The sequence below is a fragment of the Amyelois transitella genome, chromosome 20, assembly GCF_032362555.1.
Source record: "Amyelois transitella isolate CPQ chromosome 20, ilAmyTran1.1, whole genome shotgun sequence".
In the NCBI taxonomy this organism is placed as follows: Eukaryota; Metazoa; Arthropoda; class Insecta; order Lepidoptera; family Pyralidae; genus Amyelois; species Amyelois transitella.
The window spans coordinates 2,028,755-2,048,189 of NC_083523.1; the positions used below are offsets into that span (position 1 = coordinate 2,028,755).

A 19,435-nucleotide genomic window follows, 5' to 3' on the forward strand; every position below is an offset into this window, starting at 1 on the left:
ATTTACTGGCCATTCTGTAGTCGTACACCAAACGTGTTGATTGTGTTCTGAGCAGTATCCACTTTTTGTTACAGCTGAAAAACGGTAAGTTTGTTGACTGTATTTACGATATTTTTATAATTTTCTTTAGGTAGTATCATTAGATATGTGAATATATTAGCAAAACGTCTGAAATTAAAGTTAACCTATGTTTTTTCGTTGCTAAATCTTTTTTTCCACTTGTTTTGTTACTTCTTCTTTTGTTACTTTAATACGGTAACGTATAAGGGGAAAATAAAATATCAAAAACGGAAAATGTAAAGCTGTGTTTACATTCTGCAGCTCAACAAAATGGCATTATCATCCGCAGCTGAGAAAATGCGACGCTACAGAGAAAGATTAAAGTTAAATCCAGAAAAACATGAGGAATTAAGGAAAAAGAACTTAGAAAGAATAAAATCAAAATATAAGTACAAAAAGATATCTGACATGACAGAAAGTGAAAAAACAAAAGTTCGAGCAAAATGGAGAGAACAAAAACGAAAAAAAAAGGAAAGTACTGCAGGTTCCGCTTCGGAAACAGCAGCCGAATCGACAAAACAATCGATTCCAACAGCAACGACATACACTACACAGGGACCAGATATTGAACCAAATCCACCGGACCAATGGTTAAAAAAATATAATCGCCTACGTAGGTGTACGCAAAAATTAAGATTGAACCTGAGTAAGGCAAAAACTCGAATTGTGGTCTTGGAACGAAACAATGAGACAGCAAGAAAAAAATATAGAAGACTGCAAATTTTCACTGAAAAGCAAATGAAGAAGTTTGATGCGGAAATTAGTAAAATAAAGGCAAGAAATGAAATTTTAGAATATGCATTGAAATCGACATACAAAAAGTGCAGTTCAAATAAAGAAAGGAATGTTTTAAAAAATATTGTAACAGATGATACAGTTATTAATAGTAAATCAAAATCATTTATTTCTAAAAAAATCGGTGTAAGGGTAAGAGATAGCAAATATAAAAGGAGAAGTACATTTGAAACTAATAAAAATATTATAGAATTTTTTCATCGTGATGACGTAAGTAGGGCCACGGCGGGTAAACGAGAGTGTAGGACATTAAAAAAAAATAAACAGCAAATTAGATATCTTCTTAATAGCCTGCGTAATTTGTACATCAAATATAAAAAAGAAGGTGGTAGAGTTTCGTTTTCTACCTTTTGTAAGATCAAGCCATTTTACATTTTAACTCCAAATTTACGTAATCGGAACACATGCCTTTGCATTAAACATTCTAATATAAATTATAAACTTTTGGCTCTTAAAAAATATAAAACGATTGATTTACGTAATACTGATGATTTGTTAGCAAAAGTTTCTTGTAGTGTAGAGACGTTTGATTGCATGTATGGAAAATGTACAAACTGTACAAATATTTCATTGAATTACGATTTACAAAATGTATCCATGGATGAGGCAGTTACATGGCAAGCATGGGAAACTGAAAATCACTTCTATAAAAAAATTACCTCAAATGGTGAACAAGAAATTAAAACCAAAAAGACTGTAAAAACACATAAGACAGGAACACTTAAACAATTGATAACTGCCTTTGAGGCTGATATAGCGGCATTCAAAAAACATAGCTTTAACATGTGGCATCAATCAAAATGTTATCAAACATGCATCAAAAACTTGGCAGAGGATGAAATAGCAATTCACTGTGACTTTTCCCAAAATTATGAAGGTAAAATGTCAGAGGAGGTGCAATCAATGCATTTTGGTGCGTCAAAATCACAGATAACCTTACATACAGGCGTCATATTTTTTAAAGATGGACAAAAGTCATTTTGCTCTGTATCCCCTTCTAATGTGCACCAGCCGCACGCCATTTGGGCCCACCTTAAACCAATTATAGATTTAGGAAAGACTATGGTTAGTAATCTTAGAAACATTCACGTTTTCTCAGACGGTCCTAGCTCCCAGTATCGTCAAAAGAACAATTTCTTTTTAATCAATTCTTTTTCAGCATTTTATGGCGTAAATATTACTTGGTCATTTTTTGAAAGTGGTCACGGCAAAGGTGTCGCTGATGCAATAGGTGGGATAGTAAAAAGGGCTCTTGACAGAAAGATTTGTTACGGAGAAGATATAATGAACGCTTCTGATGTTTTGTCAACTTTGAAATCGTCTGTCAAAACAGTTAATGTTTTTTACATAAGCGAAGCAGAAATTAATACGATAAAAGAGTACATACCGAAGAATGTCAAAACTATAAAGGGTACTATGGAAATCCATCAAATTATTTCTGAGCCAAACAATGACCATATACAACATCGTAAATTGAGTTGCTTTTGTAGTACTCGTAATAATAAAATATCTTGTTCTTGCTATGATCCAATTAGTCATACATTTGAGACTGCTACTAAAGCAAAAAATCGCATTTTAATTGACAAGTCGCCTGCATCACCTGACTTGGAAACTGTTAGTTTTAAAAGTGACTTAAGTTTATTAGATGCAATAGACGATTTGCCAATAATATTTCTTGACGAGACTGATTTACCAAAAGTATGTGATTTGAATGAAAATAATAACCGTCCTATTATTTGTACCGATAGTAAAGTAATAGACCATAATTTAAAAAACTTAAATAATAATCTAACTGTATCATCTGATCAAATAGAGAGGGACCCAAAAATATTGCCTGGATGTGATTCTGGGAAAGTAATTGATCATACTGTGCAAAACTTAAATAATAATCTAACTGTATCATCTGATCAAGTAGAGAAGGACCCAAAAATATTGCCTGGATGTGATTCTGGGAAATGTCCTAAGGAAGAAAGGCTCAAAAAACCTTTCAAGAATAAATCTTTGTCTATTGTCGTAACTCGTCAAGTATTATGCATTCAGTGTAAAAATCCGACTCCGATACATGGATTAGTGAAGTGTATGTGTTGTAAAAAAAATTATTGTAAAAACTGTACAGAAAATCAAACAAATTTTGATTATATTTGTAATGCTTGTTTTGGAGATGATTAAGATAAAACATATTTTTTCACTGCCTCTAGAATTGGGTCGCATTTCATTTGAAAATTATATAGTTAATATATAAGACTGACATAATTTTCCAATTATATATGGTACGTTTACGATAATACATAAGGACAATTAATCTAGTAACATTTTTCTTTCTTTCAGCATTTCATAATAATGGTAATCTATTTCGACATTGATAAGTTCCTCGTGAAACATGACTTTAAAGTATTTGTCAAAGGAAACTACGAGTGGCCCTGGTTATTGACACATTTTATATTAACAAAGCGATGCCACGGCTGTAAAAATCCTGTCGGCAATCAATTTCCAACTCTACCAAACCATTTCGTCATGGTCATGAATAGAACAAATGTAAATAATTTGATGAAAAGCAAATTTTTTTGGTGTCCAATATGCATTCACAATAGTTTGTATGATCATTTTCCTACTGACGAATGCGAATACTGCATCTGATTCTGATTCTGCTCATATTAATGACGGTTTATTTTATATCAGTTTTCACTCAATAATGCTATGTTTATCCATTATAAAAGCGAAATTAATATTATATAATTGCCTTACATAAATTGTTGATTGTAATGAAAATTATTCGCGTAGGTTAAACGTTTTCAACTTAGAATAATAACGGCGTTATTATTCTAAGGTTTTCAATCACTCATGTTTTATTTTTAAGAGCAATACAAATACTAAAGAGATTAAAGACTCACTAGAGATATATTGTTATCCTTGCAAATACTGTGACTGTAGTTTATGTTTAATTTTATTAAATCTCCACAAATGTTTATCATTATGTTATATGTAAAATGTGCCCAATTTTGTTGTTTATGAAGACCTGAAATATATAGATAGAATAGTTTTAAGTGTTATTTTTTAAGTTTTGATCTCAGGTATAATTATAACGTAAGAGTTAAGGCTGAATACGACGCGCCAGTGCTGCCACTTTGGAAAATAATTTATATAGGAAAAACGGTAATGTTATTTAAAATTTGGGCAAGGCCAGGCCCTAGATAACTATTATGAACAACTATTTATAATTTTATGTAAGAATGTTAAGCTTTGGTGGGCATTTTCGACAACACCGGCCGTTCCTGGTAAAAACGCACACTAAAGCTTAAACATTATTACTAAAAACTGTAAAAAGTAGTTTATAAAATAACTTATCGGGTTATCTAGGTCCTAGCTTTACCCAAATTTTAAATTACATCCCTTTTTTTAATAATTTATTATCAAAAGTGGCAGCACTTTCCTTCGTATCTGGCCTTAAGTAAAATGTGCCTTTATATTGTTAATTTTTTTGACTGTTTTTATAAAGATTATGTGATATATCTATAGCTTGTTGTAAGTATGCATTTTTGATTGGACGCATATCAGAATTGTTCAGAATGGTTCGTTATAAGTACTTTGTAATGTTATATTTAATTTCCGATCTCTGGCTATAATATCCTCAAGCCTATAATATCTCAGGGTAAGATTTAAGTAAAATGTGCCTTTAATGTTGTTGTTTATCTGATTGGATTTTATAAAAAAAAATACGTGGTATATTATAACTTGTGCAACGTACGAGTAACGTAATGTATGTTTACTTTTAAACTTTTCTATCAATAAAAATGATAAAAAATGGAAGTTAGTTTTTTAATTGCCAAATAATTACACGTTTGTGAAAAAAAGACTTCTCAATTTTTTATTAAAATATGTAACTGTGCACACACTTCCTTACATTTCTTATTTTGTTCCAACATATTCCTATTTTGTTACTGTCCCAGAAAAACGAATCCACAATTCCATCGTAATTTATTTCTATTGATAATTTATTTTAAAAAATATATTTGTGTAAGTATATATATACACACACAATTTATATTAAATATAATTTATTGCGTTTTTGTATCTATTCTAAGGCCAACCAAAACTTTAAAGATAATTTTCGTCCAGGGTAACAAAATAAAAAAGTTTCATTCAAATTTAAACTGGTTTCATTAGTTTTTTGTATATTTATTTATTAATGTTGTTAAAAAATATATAAATTTTATTAAAAATTAGCAACCACTTCCAAATGTTGGTTAGTTTAATTACTTTTGGAGATAAACAAAGTAACAAAATAGGAGTCATTATTCTACCTTATCTCAATATTTTCAATTTATTTTATTAAATATTATATAAAATCAAGAACAAAGTGAATTATCTAAAACCTAACAAAATTATGCACCAAAATCCGTAACAAAAAATAAAAATTATGGTAATTTATTTTTCACCGCTGTTTTTGAAACAGAGGCAAAATTTTTGAGAATTGCTCAGATACTGTGAGTGATTTAGATTGGAAAGGTAAGTACTACCCAACCCATTTATTCGGGGTCCGTAGTGATTAACAAGGAAATTTTTAATTTCGGTCTGTCAATCTGTCCGTCACAAAAAGTGGTCTTCCCCCCCCCCCCCCCCCCCCCCTCCCCCCCCTCGTTTTTCACAACTACTGGTCCAAAAATCTAAAAAAGATATTGGAGACTCCTTACTAATTAAACTTTTACATGAAATTGGTTTGGCAAAAATCTTAAAACGGAAAAGGTTTAAAAATAAATGTCAAATTGTAAAATTAGTTGTTCGAAAAACCGAAGTACTTACTAATTTACACAAGTACTATTTTACACGACGCTAATGTGGATCTGCGTGGTTAGATACGCGTGGTTGGTTTATTATTTACCTGTAGCGAAGGGTAAATTTTGTTTCTAGGGTGCCTCGAAACAAAAAAAAACCGAAACTAACTTATCTATAGGATCAATTTGTTTTGTTGTTTGTCTATCAGTCTGTATCGTATCGTAAATTGCGTGTTGAGAAGATGTGCAGACTCGCTTTCGGGTTGTTCTCGTTTTGTATGGCCACTACACTACGCGCTGCGTTCAAATAGCACGCAGGTGTAATGTAACGCACGGACGGGCTGCAGGTGATTTTGTATCTACTAATACGAACACAATCCGCGTAAACACTAACTGTAACCCTTAGTAAAGTTATTTATTTATATATAACTATATGTACCAAAGCATTCGTATTTATTTTTTAACGAATACTCGTTTATTTTTAGATTCTTCTGAAGCACGTTCTGCGTCAAATATCCATTCGGAAATAGAAGAAAGTCAAGCACATACTTCATCGGATGTCCATCCAGAAATTGAAGAACACCAAGTCAACGATTCTGATATATTTGAGGATTGTAATATAATTTCATCAGATAGAGGAAATTTCGGTGACAATTTATCTGAATGCGAACGAAAAATAATTTTTAAATTGGGTCCATTTAAACCACAATGACCATTTCCAAAAGATCCAGAAAGTAACCGACCTTTTTCGGCCTATTATTATTCATATTTCAATCAGGCAGGCATAAAACTTGTAAGACCATGGTTATGTTATTCTAACGTTTTAAACAAACCGTACTGTCACTTCTGTTGGTTATTAGCAGATCGTCAAAACAAATCGTACTCCTCTGCTTGGGTTAACGGTGTTTCGGTTAGAAGCAATTTTACGCAAACTATACTTGACCATGAAAAGTCACAGCAGCATATGAATGCCTCACTCTCTTATAATAATTGGTTGCAAGGAAATACCATTGATACTCTATTGCAAAGTGAAATCAATAGTAAAATTACATTCTGGAGAGATGTACTGAATCGTATTATTAATGTTATAATTACTTTAGCATCTTGTAATCTATCTTTGAGAGGGCATGATTCTGATTCTAGAAATTTTATGGCAATTTTACGTTTGCTATCTAACTATGATGCAACTTTAAAAGAACTTCTTCTAAAACCGAAAGGCGAAATAAATTATTTAAGCCCTACGATTCAAAACGAAATTATTAGTTTGCTTGGTACCACCGTTAGGAACAATATTATCTCAGAAATTAAAAAAGCTCCATTTCTGACAATAATTCTGGATACAACTTGTCAAAAATTGACCAACTTTCTGTAGTTTTTCGATATATCTCGGATACAGAAAATGATGATAATGTGCCTAAAGAAATAAAAATCTGTGAGTCCTTTTTAGGATTTATAGCAGTAACCGATTGCAGTGCTGCAGGTCTGAAAACTGACATTTTAAATTTGACTAAAGAATATGGAATTGATTTGACTAAATAGAGGTAGAGGACAGGGTTACGATGGAGCAAATGTTATGTCGGGTGTTTATGGAGGATTACAAACCCTAATAAAAGAGCATGCTCCAAATGCCGATTATGTTCATTGTGCTGCGCACGCTTTAACACTAGAAGGGCCATGGCCGTCAATTTGACGGCAAAATAATTTTGATGGCTAATAACTTTTTGTCTGTATTTCAGTTTGTATTCATATTTAATGACTTTTCATAACTTATGATTGTATAAGTTTTAACTTAATAAAAATAAATAAATAATGATTGATATGCGGGGTATGCTTACTCATACCTAATAAGACCGGACGCCGTCAATTTGACGGCACTTGAATACTTTGAAGTGTTATAAACAAGTTTTGTTTCTACCTTGTTACCTTACCTATATATTTATATGTTGTGTTTATTGACATGACTTACAGTTTCAACTGATTATTTGAAGAGAATTGTCGTGTTTATTTTATAATGAGTTCCAATCGGCGTTCCAAACAGCTCTCGAGTTTAGAAATAGAACGAGAGTTATCGCAACTTTGTAATATTGAAGAAGATGACTCAGGTGATGAAAGTGGCAATGAATTATCAGTAACGCATTGTGATAACGAAGATGAAGACTTTCAGCTAGACCAAGAAAGTTCTACATCTGAGGATTCAGAAGCCGACATTCCAACTGAAAGTCATTTCGACAGTGAAACGCAGGACAGTAATTTACACAGCGAACGTGGTATACGTAGAAGTCGTGGCAGAAGACCTGGATCCAGCGGAAGAGCAGTGCATTCGGCAAGTGAAACACGTGGTGGGAGGCAAGTCAGAACGTCATCATTACCCGAAATAGGTATGAGACAAGTGGCTAGTGATGGCACTGAATGGACGTGTATTCCTAGTTTTAGTGGTCGTCGTTCCGACGGGCCGTCGAAGTCGGCAAAATGTACTGAGAGAAAACCCAGGTCCCACTCCATATGCAAAGCGGTATGTAGAATCCAAAAAAGTTATTACTTCTTGGCGTCTTTTTATTCAAGAATTTATATTACGACGCATAAAGTTGTGCACTGAAACTGAAGCACGTATCAAATGTCAAGATGAATCGTGGGAAATTTCTTTAGATGAATTAGATGCTTTCATTGGACTGATTTATGCACGTGGAGCTTACAACATGAGCCATTTAGACCTAGACATTTTATGGTCCTTAGAATGGGGTCCGCCAGTTTTCAAAAATACTATGAGTAAAAATAGATTCCAAGAAATAATAAAATATTTACGATTTGATTTGAGAAGCACGCGTAATACACGTTTATCTACTGACAAATTTGCAATGATTTCTGATATATGGAATAATATTATAGAAAATTGCCAAATGTGTTACATTCCTGGTGAAAATATGACTGTTGATGAGCAGTTATTTCCATCGAAAACGTTGCCCTTTTTTGTAATATATTGCGAACAAGCCTGATAAATTTGGAATAAAGTTTTGGTTATTAGTGGATGTTGAGAGCAAATATCTGTGTGGGGGTTTTCCTTATTTAGGAAAAGATAGTGAGCGCCTAAGTAATATGTCGTTACCAGAACATGTTGTTATGAAATTGTTACAACCTTACCTCAAAAAAGGTCGGAACGTTACAACGGATAATTTTTTCACATCTCTAAAATTGGCAGAAAAGCTTAGATCTGAAAGTACAAGTATTGTTGGAACAATGAGACGGGCAAGACGAGAAGTACCAGCGAATTGTAGAAACATTCGTACAAAGAGATATGAAACCTTTATACTGAAATCGGCAACAAACACAACCCTAACAATTTATCAAGGTAAACCTGGGAAAAATGTCATTGTATTCAGTACATTACACGAAAATATTCATATTGATGCTGAGTCAAAAAAAAACTACCGGAGACTATACAATTTTATAACGAAACTAAGGTAGGCGTGGATATAATTTTTTTTTTTTTTTATTTTTTTTTTTACATATTACACTGATTGAGTTAGCCTCGAAGTAAGTTCTAAACTTGTGTTACGAGATACTAACTCAACGATACTATATTTTATAATAAATACTTATATAGATAAACATCCAAGACCCAGGACAATCAGAAAAAGTTCTTTTCTCATCATGCCCTGACCGGGATTCGAACCCGGGACCTCCGGTGTCACAGACAAGCGTAGTACCGCTGAGCCACAGAGGCCGTCAAATTGACCAAATGGCACGAAAATATACTGTAAGAGCTGGAACACGAAGATGGCCAGTCCACGTCTTCTATAATATTCTAGATTTGGCCGCCATAAATTCATGGATTATTTATCGCCAAGTTACAGGTGAAAACATTTCTCGTCATAATTATATTCTACAACTTGTAAGTGAACTTCGCGCAAAGTACGTGAATAAAAAACAAAGTGCATCAGCTTTTCAACGTTTGGATAACATAACTATTGAAGAAGAACAGCCTTCTACATCACAAAAAAGACAACAATGTCAAATTAATTCAAAATGTAAAAAGAACCGCACTTGTGACTTATGTACTATTTGCCAGAAAGCTGTTTGTGGTCAATGTGTAAAAAAAGTATTTAAAAAAATTATTTGTAATAAATGTTTTATGTAACTAATCAAAGTATTTAATTAAAAGCATTAATTAAAATTCGTAATTTTGTTTTTATGACAGACATAGGTACATATTTCAATCAATTAAATCATACGTCTAAAAGATGACGCACTTGCTCCAATATCCAACATATTTGATAAATTCATATCAAATAATCAGTCTCAATACATTCTTGGACCAAGTCTCTGCATCGACGAAATGTTACTGCCATTTAGAGGTCGTTGTAAGTTCATTATTTATATGCCTCAGAAACCTGCAAAATATGGTATCAAAATTTTATTATTAGTAGATGCTCGTACATACTATATTTATAATGCTTATATATACTACGGCAAGAATTCCGATGGTAAAGGATTGAGCGACTAAGAGAAAAAAATGTCAGTACCCACTCACATCGGTTTTAAGACTTGCAAAAGTGGTTGAAAACTCAAACAGAAGTATTACAGCTGACAACTGGTTCAGCTCGATACCACAAGTCGAAATATTGCTGAAAAAAGGACTGACTTACCTAGGTACCCTAAAAAAAATAAAGCTGAAATATAAATATAAATAATGGAGCTTGTTTCTTACCGAACAAAAATAGGCCGATAGAAAGTTCGTTGTATGGTTTTACTAAGGACTTTTCAATTTTATCATATGTACCAAAACCTAATAAAGCCATAGTATTGGTTTCTTTTTCTCATCATACTCAAGAAATAGAGTGATACTGGAAAACCTGTCATGATTGCAGACTATAATCATACAAAAGGTGGAGTAGATGAGGTGGACAAGAAGTGCTCGATATATAGTTGCAGTCGTAAAACTCGACGTTGGCCTATGGCAATTTTTCAAAGAAAATTGGACATGGCAGGAATTAATTGTATCAAGGTTGTGCTGACAGTGATGATAAAATGAGAAGAAAAGATTTTTTACTGAATATGGCAAGAGATTTAGTGTTAGATCATATGAAAACCCGAGCATATAATGAAAGATTGCCAAGGGAACTGCGCATGACTATCACTAGGGTGTTAGGTAAGGATACCCTCCCTCCACCGTCAGTAGTACGACTAGTTTCATCAAGTGGCAAAAAACTATGTTATATTTGTCCATCAAAAATAAAAAGACAAACTAGATATGTCTGCAGTGATTGCGCGAAGCCAATTTGCCTTCAGTGCTCCAAGCCACTGTGTGATAATTGCCAAACAAAGCTGTGATTTAGAAATCCTATATTTTTAAAATGAACCAACGAATATTCCTTATATTTTTGAGACTGATTATTATAATTGTTAATTTTTGAAATGTCTTAAGTTTAAAAAAAAGTTGATTTTGTAGATTTTTCTGTCATAAATGTGTATGGAAGGTAAAAAAAATTGTTTTGAATTCTGACCAGACAGCTTTTCATGGAGACACTACATACCCACCTGAACTGAAGGATGAGGCTACTACTGGTACTCCCTATAGTATTTTTTCACATTTTATTACATCAGAAATAGTTCAAAGGATTGTGGAAGAGTCTAATTTGTATTCCGTTCAAAAAAATGTGACTAAACCATTAAATTTATCTGAAACTGAGCTAATAAAGTTTATGGCGATACTGATATACATGTCTGTTATAAAATATCCCAATGTACGGCTATACTGGTCAAATACTGTAGGTTTTCAACCAATCAAGGACATAATGACTGTCAACCGATTTGAGACTATTCGTCGATTTCTACATTTCAACAATAACGAGAAACATTTACCCAAGGAACACCCACAACATGATAGGCTCCATAAGATAAGGCCTATAATTAGCCATCTAAATGAGAAATTTGCTTTAGTTCCTATGGAACAAAAACTCTCAATTGATGAACAGATGTGTGCCACAAAAGTGGCACACTTCATGAAGCAGTATTTACCTAATAAGCCCCATAAGTGGGGGTTTAAATTATATGTGATGTGCAGCGTGAAAGGTTATGCTCATAAATTTGAAATATATACTGGCCAAGAGAATGAACGGCTTCCAGATGAACCAGATTTTGGGCCAGTGGGAAATGTTGTAGTCCGGCTTGCTAGAGGTGTCCCAAGCCATATAAATCATATAATTTATTTTGATAATTTTTACACCTCTGTACCTTTAGTTACCTATCTTGCCAAACAAGGAATCTATAGCCTAGGTACTGTGCAATCTAACAGGCTAGTGAACTGTAAACTGCCGGACAAAAAAACAATGATGAAGAAATCTGTTCCTCGTGGAACTTATGAAGAGCAGATGACTGAATTTGACGGTATTGATTTGACAGCAGTTACTTGGAAGAACAATAAAGTTGTAACTTTTCTATCTTCATATGTTGGAGCTGAACCTGTGGGCCAAGTAGAAAGATTTGACAAGGCAAATAAGACTAGAATTAAAATTTCATGCCCACATATAATAAAGGAATATAATGCCCATATGGGCGGAGTGGACCTAATGGATAGCTTTTTTGGGAGGTACCGAATTGCAATGAGAAGCCGAAAGTGGTATCTTCGTATCTTATACCACTTATTGGACATGACGGTAATAAATTCTTGGCTTGTGTATAAAAATTTAAAAACAACTGAAGCCAATTCATCAGTTCTAAACCTATGTAACTATAGACTGGAACTAGCTGAGGTATTAGCCAAAGTAAATAACTCATTTGAACTCTGCAACAAAAGAGGAATGCCAAGTACCAGCAACAGTGTTGAAATGGAAATACAAGCAAAAAAAAGGAGAGGACCAGCTCAACATATTCCTCCTAAGGACATAAGGACTGATAATGTTGGTCACTGGCCTGGTAATTGTGTTCGCAGCAGATGCAAAATGCCTGGATGCAAGGGATACACGCAAAACAGGTGTGAGAAGTGTGGAGTAGCTCTTTGTCTTACCACAACCAAAAATTGTTTTAATAATTTTCATATGTAGTTATTGTCTAGTGAGTGCATAGTGTTGTAGTTCTGCAACAAATGGTTTTTAATAAAAATAGCTATGAAAATAAAAAAAACTATTTTTTTTATTATTCTTCCCTAAATCAGCATATTCATGGCTCCAAAATATATTTTTTCTCGGTCTAAAAATAAAATCATGCATAAAATCATGCATTTAAGGGTTAAATATTTTACCTTAATATATATTCCTAAAATCAAAATATTGTAAATAAAATATCTGAATAAACTAATTTTATAAAAATATTTGCTATTAAAATGGTGTCTCGTGGACTACCACGTCAGTACAATTGTAAAATTTAAGCCACGTCAGTCGCAGAGGGTTAAGTACCCCATCTTGCCACCCTTTCTTTCCCCTACCAGAATTATTCAAATGTTGAAATCTTATCACGAGAAACGAAAAAATCATCTTAAGTCCATGGAAAAGCAATTCGCAGCAAACGTTATAAAGTTTTATGCAAAACAAAAAGGTACTTCTTGATATATCAGCTTGCAAATGCAAAGATTTCAACAATTGCACGTGTCTTAGAGAAAAGAAGGTGCCAAAACGTAAACAAGCCTTTTAACTGACCAAAGAACGGGTCGCAAAATGATGATTGGCAGAGTTGATAATACTGTAAGTAAAAAAAAACTAATTTAGAAAACCTCTCATTTTCTAAATCGACATAAAAATATCAGTAGAAGAAAATCTCAAAATCTGATCCCGGCACGCGCCGCAAAGCATAACAATAAAGTCGTAGTTGCTGACTATTTTACCAAATTAAAAAAGACTTTGGAAGAAAACTACGTTTTGTATAAGCTAACACAAATGTCTTTTTTTTTCAGTTCCAGACACTTCTTCAGACATGGCAGATGACAAAAAAAATTGTCTGGAGCACAATTTCGTAAGAGAAAATTAGAGAAACAATTATCGTTAGCAAAACAAGCAGACTCGTTCAAGAAGTATCTTCGTCCAAATCTTCAAGAACCGCAACCATCAGGCAACAATACAAATGATGATTTGGGAGAAGACATAAAAAATCCCACCACAGGAAGCTGTATGACAGAAGGTCCCGTTTTATTTTCAGCAAAAGAAAATATTCCACAACACAGTGAAATAACCAAACAACCACAACCAGGCAAAAGTACAAATGATGATATGGGAGAAGACACTAATAATCCTCCCATAGAAAGTTGTCCCATTTTAAACTTCAGTGACCCAACAACATGCAACAACTGCAACATGGGATGTCTCTACTGATTATCTGCGGCAAATCCTCGTTTAACGCGGGCCAGATCAAGTGAAAAATATCGACTTCCCATTAGATAACCAGCGCAGAAAGTTTTCTACAGTGCATTATAAGAGAAGACTAGTCAATGGTGAACGTGTGCCTCGTTCATGGCTGCAATATTCAGCTTCAAAGGATTCAGTGTTCTGTTTCTGTTGTAAGCTATTTTCTACAGATGAAAAATCCGCTCTATGCAACAAAGGTGCGAATGATTGGAAGAATATATCATCTTTATTACACTGGCTACCCATTTAGCAAGCTACCAACAGTGGAGAGAGCTTCGGTTGAAGACTAATAAAACAATCGATGAGGAAAATTAACGTTTGATAAGGGACGAGGAAAAATACTGGCAACAGGTTCTCGAAAGGTTGATTGCTTTAGTGAGAGTTCTAGGAAGCCAAAACTTACCTTTTCGTGGAACGCATGATAAAATATTTACTCCTGGCAATGGAATTTTTTTGAAAATGGTTGAATATCTAGCTTTATTTGATCCTATCATGAATGAACATCTTAGAAAAGCATGTAACAAAGATATTCATGTTCATTTCCTCGGAAAAAATATCCAAAATGAACTGATCTGGCTAAAGCTGTCCAGGAGAAAATACTGGCGTCTATTAACTCAGCTATGTATTATTCAATAATTCTAGATTGTACACCTGACGTAAGTCATGTTGAACAAATGACTATCATCGTTCGAATTGTCAAATTGATTACTGATGAACGTAAATGTGAAATCAAAGAATTTTTTTTAGGATTTGTCCCTCTTTCAGACACAACTGGTGCTGGCATAACTGAAAAAATTCTTGATCAGTTAAATGAGATGTCTCTCTCATTAGAAAATTTACGTGGACAAGGGTATGACAATGGAAGTAACATGAAAGGTAAGCACAGTGGTGTTCAAAAAAGGATTTTAGATATAAATCCACGTGCTTTTTTTGTACCCTGCAGTTCACAGACGCTAAATCATGTTGTGAATGATGCTGCAAAATGTTGTCAGGCAGCGACATCGTTTTTCAACTTGGTCGAAAAAAATATATGTATATTTCTCTGCCTCAAACCATCGTTGGGAAGTCCTATTGCGTCATGTGCCTAGTTTGACACTGAAACCATTGAGCGATACAAAATGGGAAAGTAGGATTGATGCATTGCGTCCATTACGTTACCAATTAGCTGATGTGCATGATGCGCTTGTGGACATTTATGAAGATCATACTCTGATTGGTGCATCTGGAAATCAAATTCGAATTGAGGCTCAGTCTATTGCTGGAAAAATTGCGGATTTCAAGTTTGTTGCTTCACTTGTCGTGTGGTATAATATTTTGTTCGAAATTAATTTGACTAGCAAAGTTCTTCAATCCCAGGAATCTAACCTCAATACCGTTACAAATGCTCTTCTAAAAACGAAAACATTTCTTGAAAACTGCAGAAGTGATTTGGGATTAGAAAAAATGCTAGTAGAAGCTAAAGATATATCAGAAGAAATGAATATTGACGCATCATTCGCATCAGAAACGAAGCCAGTCCGCCTAAGAAAGGAAAAGACAGTTAAGCTATGAAGCGGAAGATAAGCCAATATGTGATGCGAAAGACCAGTTCAAAATAACTTTTTATTTTGCTGTGCTAGATACCGCAATAAATTCAGTTGATGAGAGATTTAATCAGCTAAAAAGTATTAGTCATGTGTTTGGATTTCTCTACAACGTTCATGAGATGCAAAATAAAACTTCCAAAGCTGTTCTGGAACACTGCATAAAGTTGGAAGAATCTCTTAGTGATGGAAACTCTAAGGATGTTGATGCAACTGAGTTATGCAGTGAATTACAAGCTATTGCAAGAAGAGTACCAAATAACACTGCGCCACAAGACGTTTTAAATTATATTTGTGAAAATAGGCTACAAGATAGCGTACCTAATTTAGTAACAGCAATAAGGGTATTGCTCACACTTCCCGTGTCTGTGGCCAGTGGAGAGCGCAGTTTTTCTAAACTTAAACTGATTAAAACATATCTACGGTCCACAATGACTCAAGAAAGGCTTGTGGAGTTATCGACTTTATCAATTGAGCAAGAAATTGCTGAATCAATTGATTTAAAAGAAATCGTTTCAACATTTGCAAGAATGAAGGCAAGAAAAATATTTTTTTTACAAAAATAATGTCTACAGCCTGGCAACAGAGTCGTGTCACAAGACTGCTCTAATTATTTGATTAAAAAATACATTAGGCGGGTCCACACAGAGCGAGCAGCCTCGCGAGGCATTTGCCGCGCGAGGCCGCTCGGTCTATGTAGACGTGCCTCGGCCGAGGAAATCGCGTGTACCGCCGCGGGCGAGCGACCGAGCGTCCGAGCAACCGAGTGTCGGCTTTTTGTTTTGCTCAAAGGCGCCTCAGTCGTTTGCCGCGCGCACTCTGGACGCACGTGTATTTTGTTTCGTGCCTCGCTCGAGCTTAATAATTATGGATAAAGATCAGTGTTTGAAATTAATATCTCTCTATGGTGTAAACACCTGGCTATGGAATGCAAGTGATCCTAATTATACAAATAGAGGGCTTAGAGAAGATGCCTGGTTAAATATTAGCCGCGAGATGAATATCCCCATTCCTGATTTAAAAAAGAAGATGGAGTCGTTGATGGGATCCTACCGGCGGGAAAAATCACGAGAAAAGAAAAGTCGTTTGACAGGATCAGGTAAGATGTATATATTTATTAATTGCTTTCACATTTACTACTAAGAACTATTATCTACTATTATAAAAACTTGTCACTTTTATCTTCCAGGTCGTGATGACGTTTATAAATCCAGCTGGTTTGCATATAATGCCTTTGCATTTATGTCTGATAGGAACGAGCCAGGTACCACGCGGGATACTATGGAAAATGTAAGTACATATAATATTTCTTATTGATAGTTATCTTGCCATGAGACAGTTCCATTCGTAATAAAATGTCTTGCTAGGTGGTCACGTACCTCTTTAGCATTATTTGCTCCCCGTCGTGGTATTTGTTGAATTGGTAATAATGATGTTGGTTCTGATTCATTTCGCCAACTACCTTCTACCATTTCCCCGTCATTTCCCACCACATCAAAAAAGCCAGGAGCTGCAAAGCTATTAGAGGATGTTCTCCGTAAATAGTTATACAAATGAATTGATGCTAAGACCACTTTTGTTGCTTGTTCCGGTTCCAATAACATTGGTTTACGCAAAACTCTATAAACAGAACTTAACACTCCGAAAGCGTTTTCTACAACTCTTCGTGCTCTGGAGAGTCTATAATTAAAAATTCTTTCCTTTGAACCTCTTTCTGGATTGCCCTCGTAAGGTCTCATGGTGTATTCATTCAGCTGAAAAGCTTTGTCACCTAATATATAAAATGGTACTTTGGTAGAGTACGGTATTTGCAAAATTGTGGGTGATGGGATGTTAAGTTCTCTTTTTTCAAGTTTTTGATATAATTTTGTATTTTTAAAGACACCTCCATCAGAAATCCGTCCTTTACTCCCAACATTTACATATAAAAAGTTGTAATTTTCATCTACTAAGGCGAACAAAACTATACTTGAAAATGATTTATAATTATCATAGTCATTGCCACTGTTTATGGGAGACTGTAAAACAACATGCTTGCCATCCATCGCTGCTACAGCATGTGGGAAATTCCATTTATTAAGGAAACCGTTTGAAATTGCGAGCCACTCTTTTTCTGTAGCCGGCACCTAAAATTGATATAAAAAAGTATATATTATTTTACAGAATGAAACCGATACTAACGATGAAACAGTAAGCGCAACTCAACTCGCTCAAGACCCTTCACCTGACAACGACAATATTCAAGTTATGGAAAATCAGCAACAACAAGATGACACCAATAACACACAATTTAGAGTTGGAACGCAAGACCAGAGATCCAGAAAACGAAGCAAAAAAAGACCTGCGAAAGACACAGACGATTTATCGGACGAAACTCTTTCCGAAGCTTTCAGGATTCTCCAGCAGTGCGCAGAACCACAGCCAGCCCCACAGCCGCCTTGTGACTCGTATTCGGCATTTGGACAATACATAGCCAACGAATTGAGAAACTATGATCCAGTAACTCTGGCGCATGTAAAAAAAGATATATGCGCAATAATATTTCAAGCCAACACAGGAGCTTATCAACAATATGGCTATTATACACAGAACTATGCTAGGTCTATGCAACATCCTAGCAGTCATGCTTCATCTTACACCGATCCGATGTCTCCCTCACCACTACCTCCTCAACCAGCAATTACCTCCTTTCCGATGACTTCTCCAATTCAATCAGAGATTCCACTTCCCCCTTCCCCTCCAATGACTTCTCAAAATCCATCAGAGATTCCTCCTCCCCCTTCCCCTCCAATGACTTCTCAAAATCCATCAGAGATTCCTCCTCCCCCTTCCCCTCCAATGACTTCTCAAAATCCATCAGAGATTCCTCCTCCCCCTCTGCCTCCTAAATATACTAAAACATAATGCGAGCGACACGTTGAAATTGATTTCACTTTTCTTTCTTTTTATTTTTTTGCTATTTGTGTGCAGTTACTGTGAAAGTTATAATTAAAGTGATTGGACTAAATTGAATAGATATTGTTTTTCTTTCACTTACCTTTACATAATCCTTTAAATGTTCGATGATGGCATCACAAACTTCAGGAACAATCTTCGATATAGATTGTTTCGAAATGCGAAAGAGATACTGCAAACTGGTATAAGAATCTCCTGTCGCTAAGAACCGTAATGTTAAAAGTAGCTTTTCTCTCACGGTTATCGCTCGACGCCAGTTCGTATCATTTCTCCGAAGTTTGCTTTGCAAGTTTGAACACAATAGATCCAACTCCTCTGCATTAATGCGTGCAAAATTTTTCTCCACTCCATCATTAATCAATTCTTGGTACAGTTCGTTTCCATAACATTCCTTTCCATTATATAATCTGTTTTTGTATAATGTCTGGATCCAATATTGTCTTCGTTTAAGTTTTTTTTGTCTTCTCTTTTTTATAATCCTATTTATAAGTATAAAAGCAACAGCTGCCACCGCAACACGTACGTGTGGTGCCATGATGTCTTAACTCTCAACTGAACGAACGATGATACCGAGGCTGCCGCGCTCGTTCGGGGACAGTTTCCTCGCGCGGCAAATGCCTCGCGAGGCTGCTCGCTCTGTGTGGACTCGCCTATTTATAATCTGCTTTGCTTTAATTACCTGAACCCATGCAGTACCTGGTAAAGTTTTTTTTTTATCTTTGAACATGAACCCATGTCCGGGGTATTCAAAAGTACAAAATTCTCCGACTCGTAGTACCTAAGGAGTTTCTTTTGTCACTCTTTAATCGGTGTACCTAGTATTTTATTTAGTTGTGATTTTTGTTGTGTTTTTATGGGCGTCGTTCCAAAATTTTGCCTAGGGCACCAAGTTTCGTTGAGCCGGCGCTGGGAAGATTCAAGATAACGTTTTCAGATG

The 19,435-nt window shown here is 34.9% G+C and overlaps 3 protein-coding genes across 3 annotated transcripts; 2 read left to right on the forward strand and 1 right to left on the reverse strand.

The window, feature by feature from the left end:
• The first annotated feature begins 10,679 nt into the window (after window positions 1–10,679).
• Window positions 10,680–13,927, forward strand: LOC132902993 (piggyBac transposable element-derived protein 3-like). The gene is made up of 3 exons (XM_060950124.1): window positions 10,680–10,773; window positions 11,229–12,539; window positions 13,605–13,927. The coding sequence occupies exons 1-3, from the start codon at window positions 10,680–10,682 to the stop codon at window positions 13,925–13,927; spliced, it is 1,728 nt and encodes a 575-aa protein (XP_060806107.1).
• A 2,483-nt stretch (window positions 13,928–16,410) lies between these two features.
• Window positions 16,411–18,481, forward strand: LOC132902962 (formin-like protein 1). Its single transcript, XM_060950047.1, has 3 exons — window positions 16,411–16,642; window positions 16,733–16,833; window positions 17,707–18,481. Exons 1-3 carry the CDS (start codon window positions 16,411–16,413, stop codon window positions 18,445–18,447), a joined length of 1,074 nt encoding a protein of 357 aa, XP_060806030.1. The 3' UTR covers window positions 18,448–18,481.
• LOC106139192 (uncharacterized) lies at window positions 16,828–19,051 on the reverse strand. The gene is made up of 2 exons (XM_060950046.1): window positions 18,581–19,051; window positions 16,828–17,669 (listed from the first exon to the last, which is right to left on the reverse strand). The coding sequence occupies exons 1-2, from the start codon at window positions 19,031–19,033 to the stop codon at window positions 16,854–16,856; spliced, it is 1,269 nt and encodes a 422-aa protein (XP_060806029.1). The 5' UTR covers window positions 19,034–19,051; the 3' UTR covers window positions 16,828–16,853.
• Between the last annotated feature and the right edge of the window lie 384 nt (window positions 19,052–19,435).

What these genes read in the sequence shown, in the direction of transcription:
- LOC106139192 (XM_060950046.1), bottom strand. Translation starts at nt 19,033, where the DNA reads ATGGCACCACACGTACGTGTTGCGGTGGCAGCTGTTGCTTTTATACTT. An exon ending in ATTTAAAGGATTATGTAAAG is followed by an intron (nt 17,670 to 18,580) that starts GTAAGTGAAAGA and finishes TATCAATTTTAG; the next exon opens with GTGCCGGCTACAGAAAAAGA.
- LOC132902993 (XM_060950124.1), top strand. Translation starts at nt 10,680, where the DNA reads ATGGCAAGAGATTTAGTGTTAGATCATATGAAAACCCGAGCATATAAT. An exon ending in GACTATCACTAGGGTGTTAG is followed by an intron (nt 10,774 to 11,228) that starts GTAAGGATACCC and finishes TTATTACATCAG; the next exon opens with AAATAGTTCAAAGGATTGTG. An exon ending in TAATGTTGGTCACTGGCCTG is followed by an intron (nt 12,540 to 13,604) that starts GTAATTGTGTTC and finishes AATTATCGTTAG; the next exon opens with CAAAACAAGCAGACTCGTTC.
- LOC132902962 (XM_060950047.1), top strand. Translation starts at nt 16,411, where the DNA reads ATGGATAAAGATCAGTGTTTGAAATTAATATCTCTCTATGGTGTAAAC. An exon ending in AAGTCGTTTGACAGGATCAG is followed by an intron (nt 16,643 to 16,732) that starts GTAAGATGTATA and finishes TTTATCTTCCAG; the next exon opens with GTCGTGATGACGTTTATAAA. An exon ending in CGCGGGATACTATGGAAAAT is followed by an intron (nt 16,834 to 17,706) that starts GTAAGTACATAT and finishes ATTATTTTACAG; the next exon opens with AATGAAACCGATACTAACGA.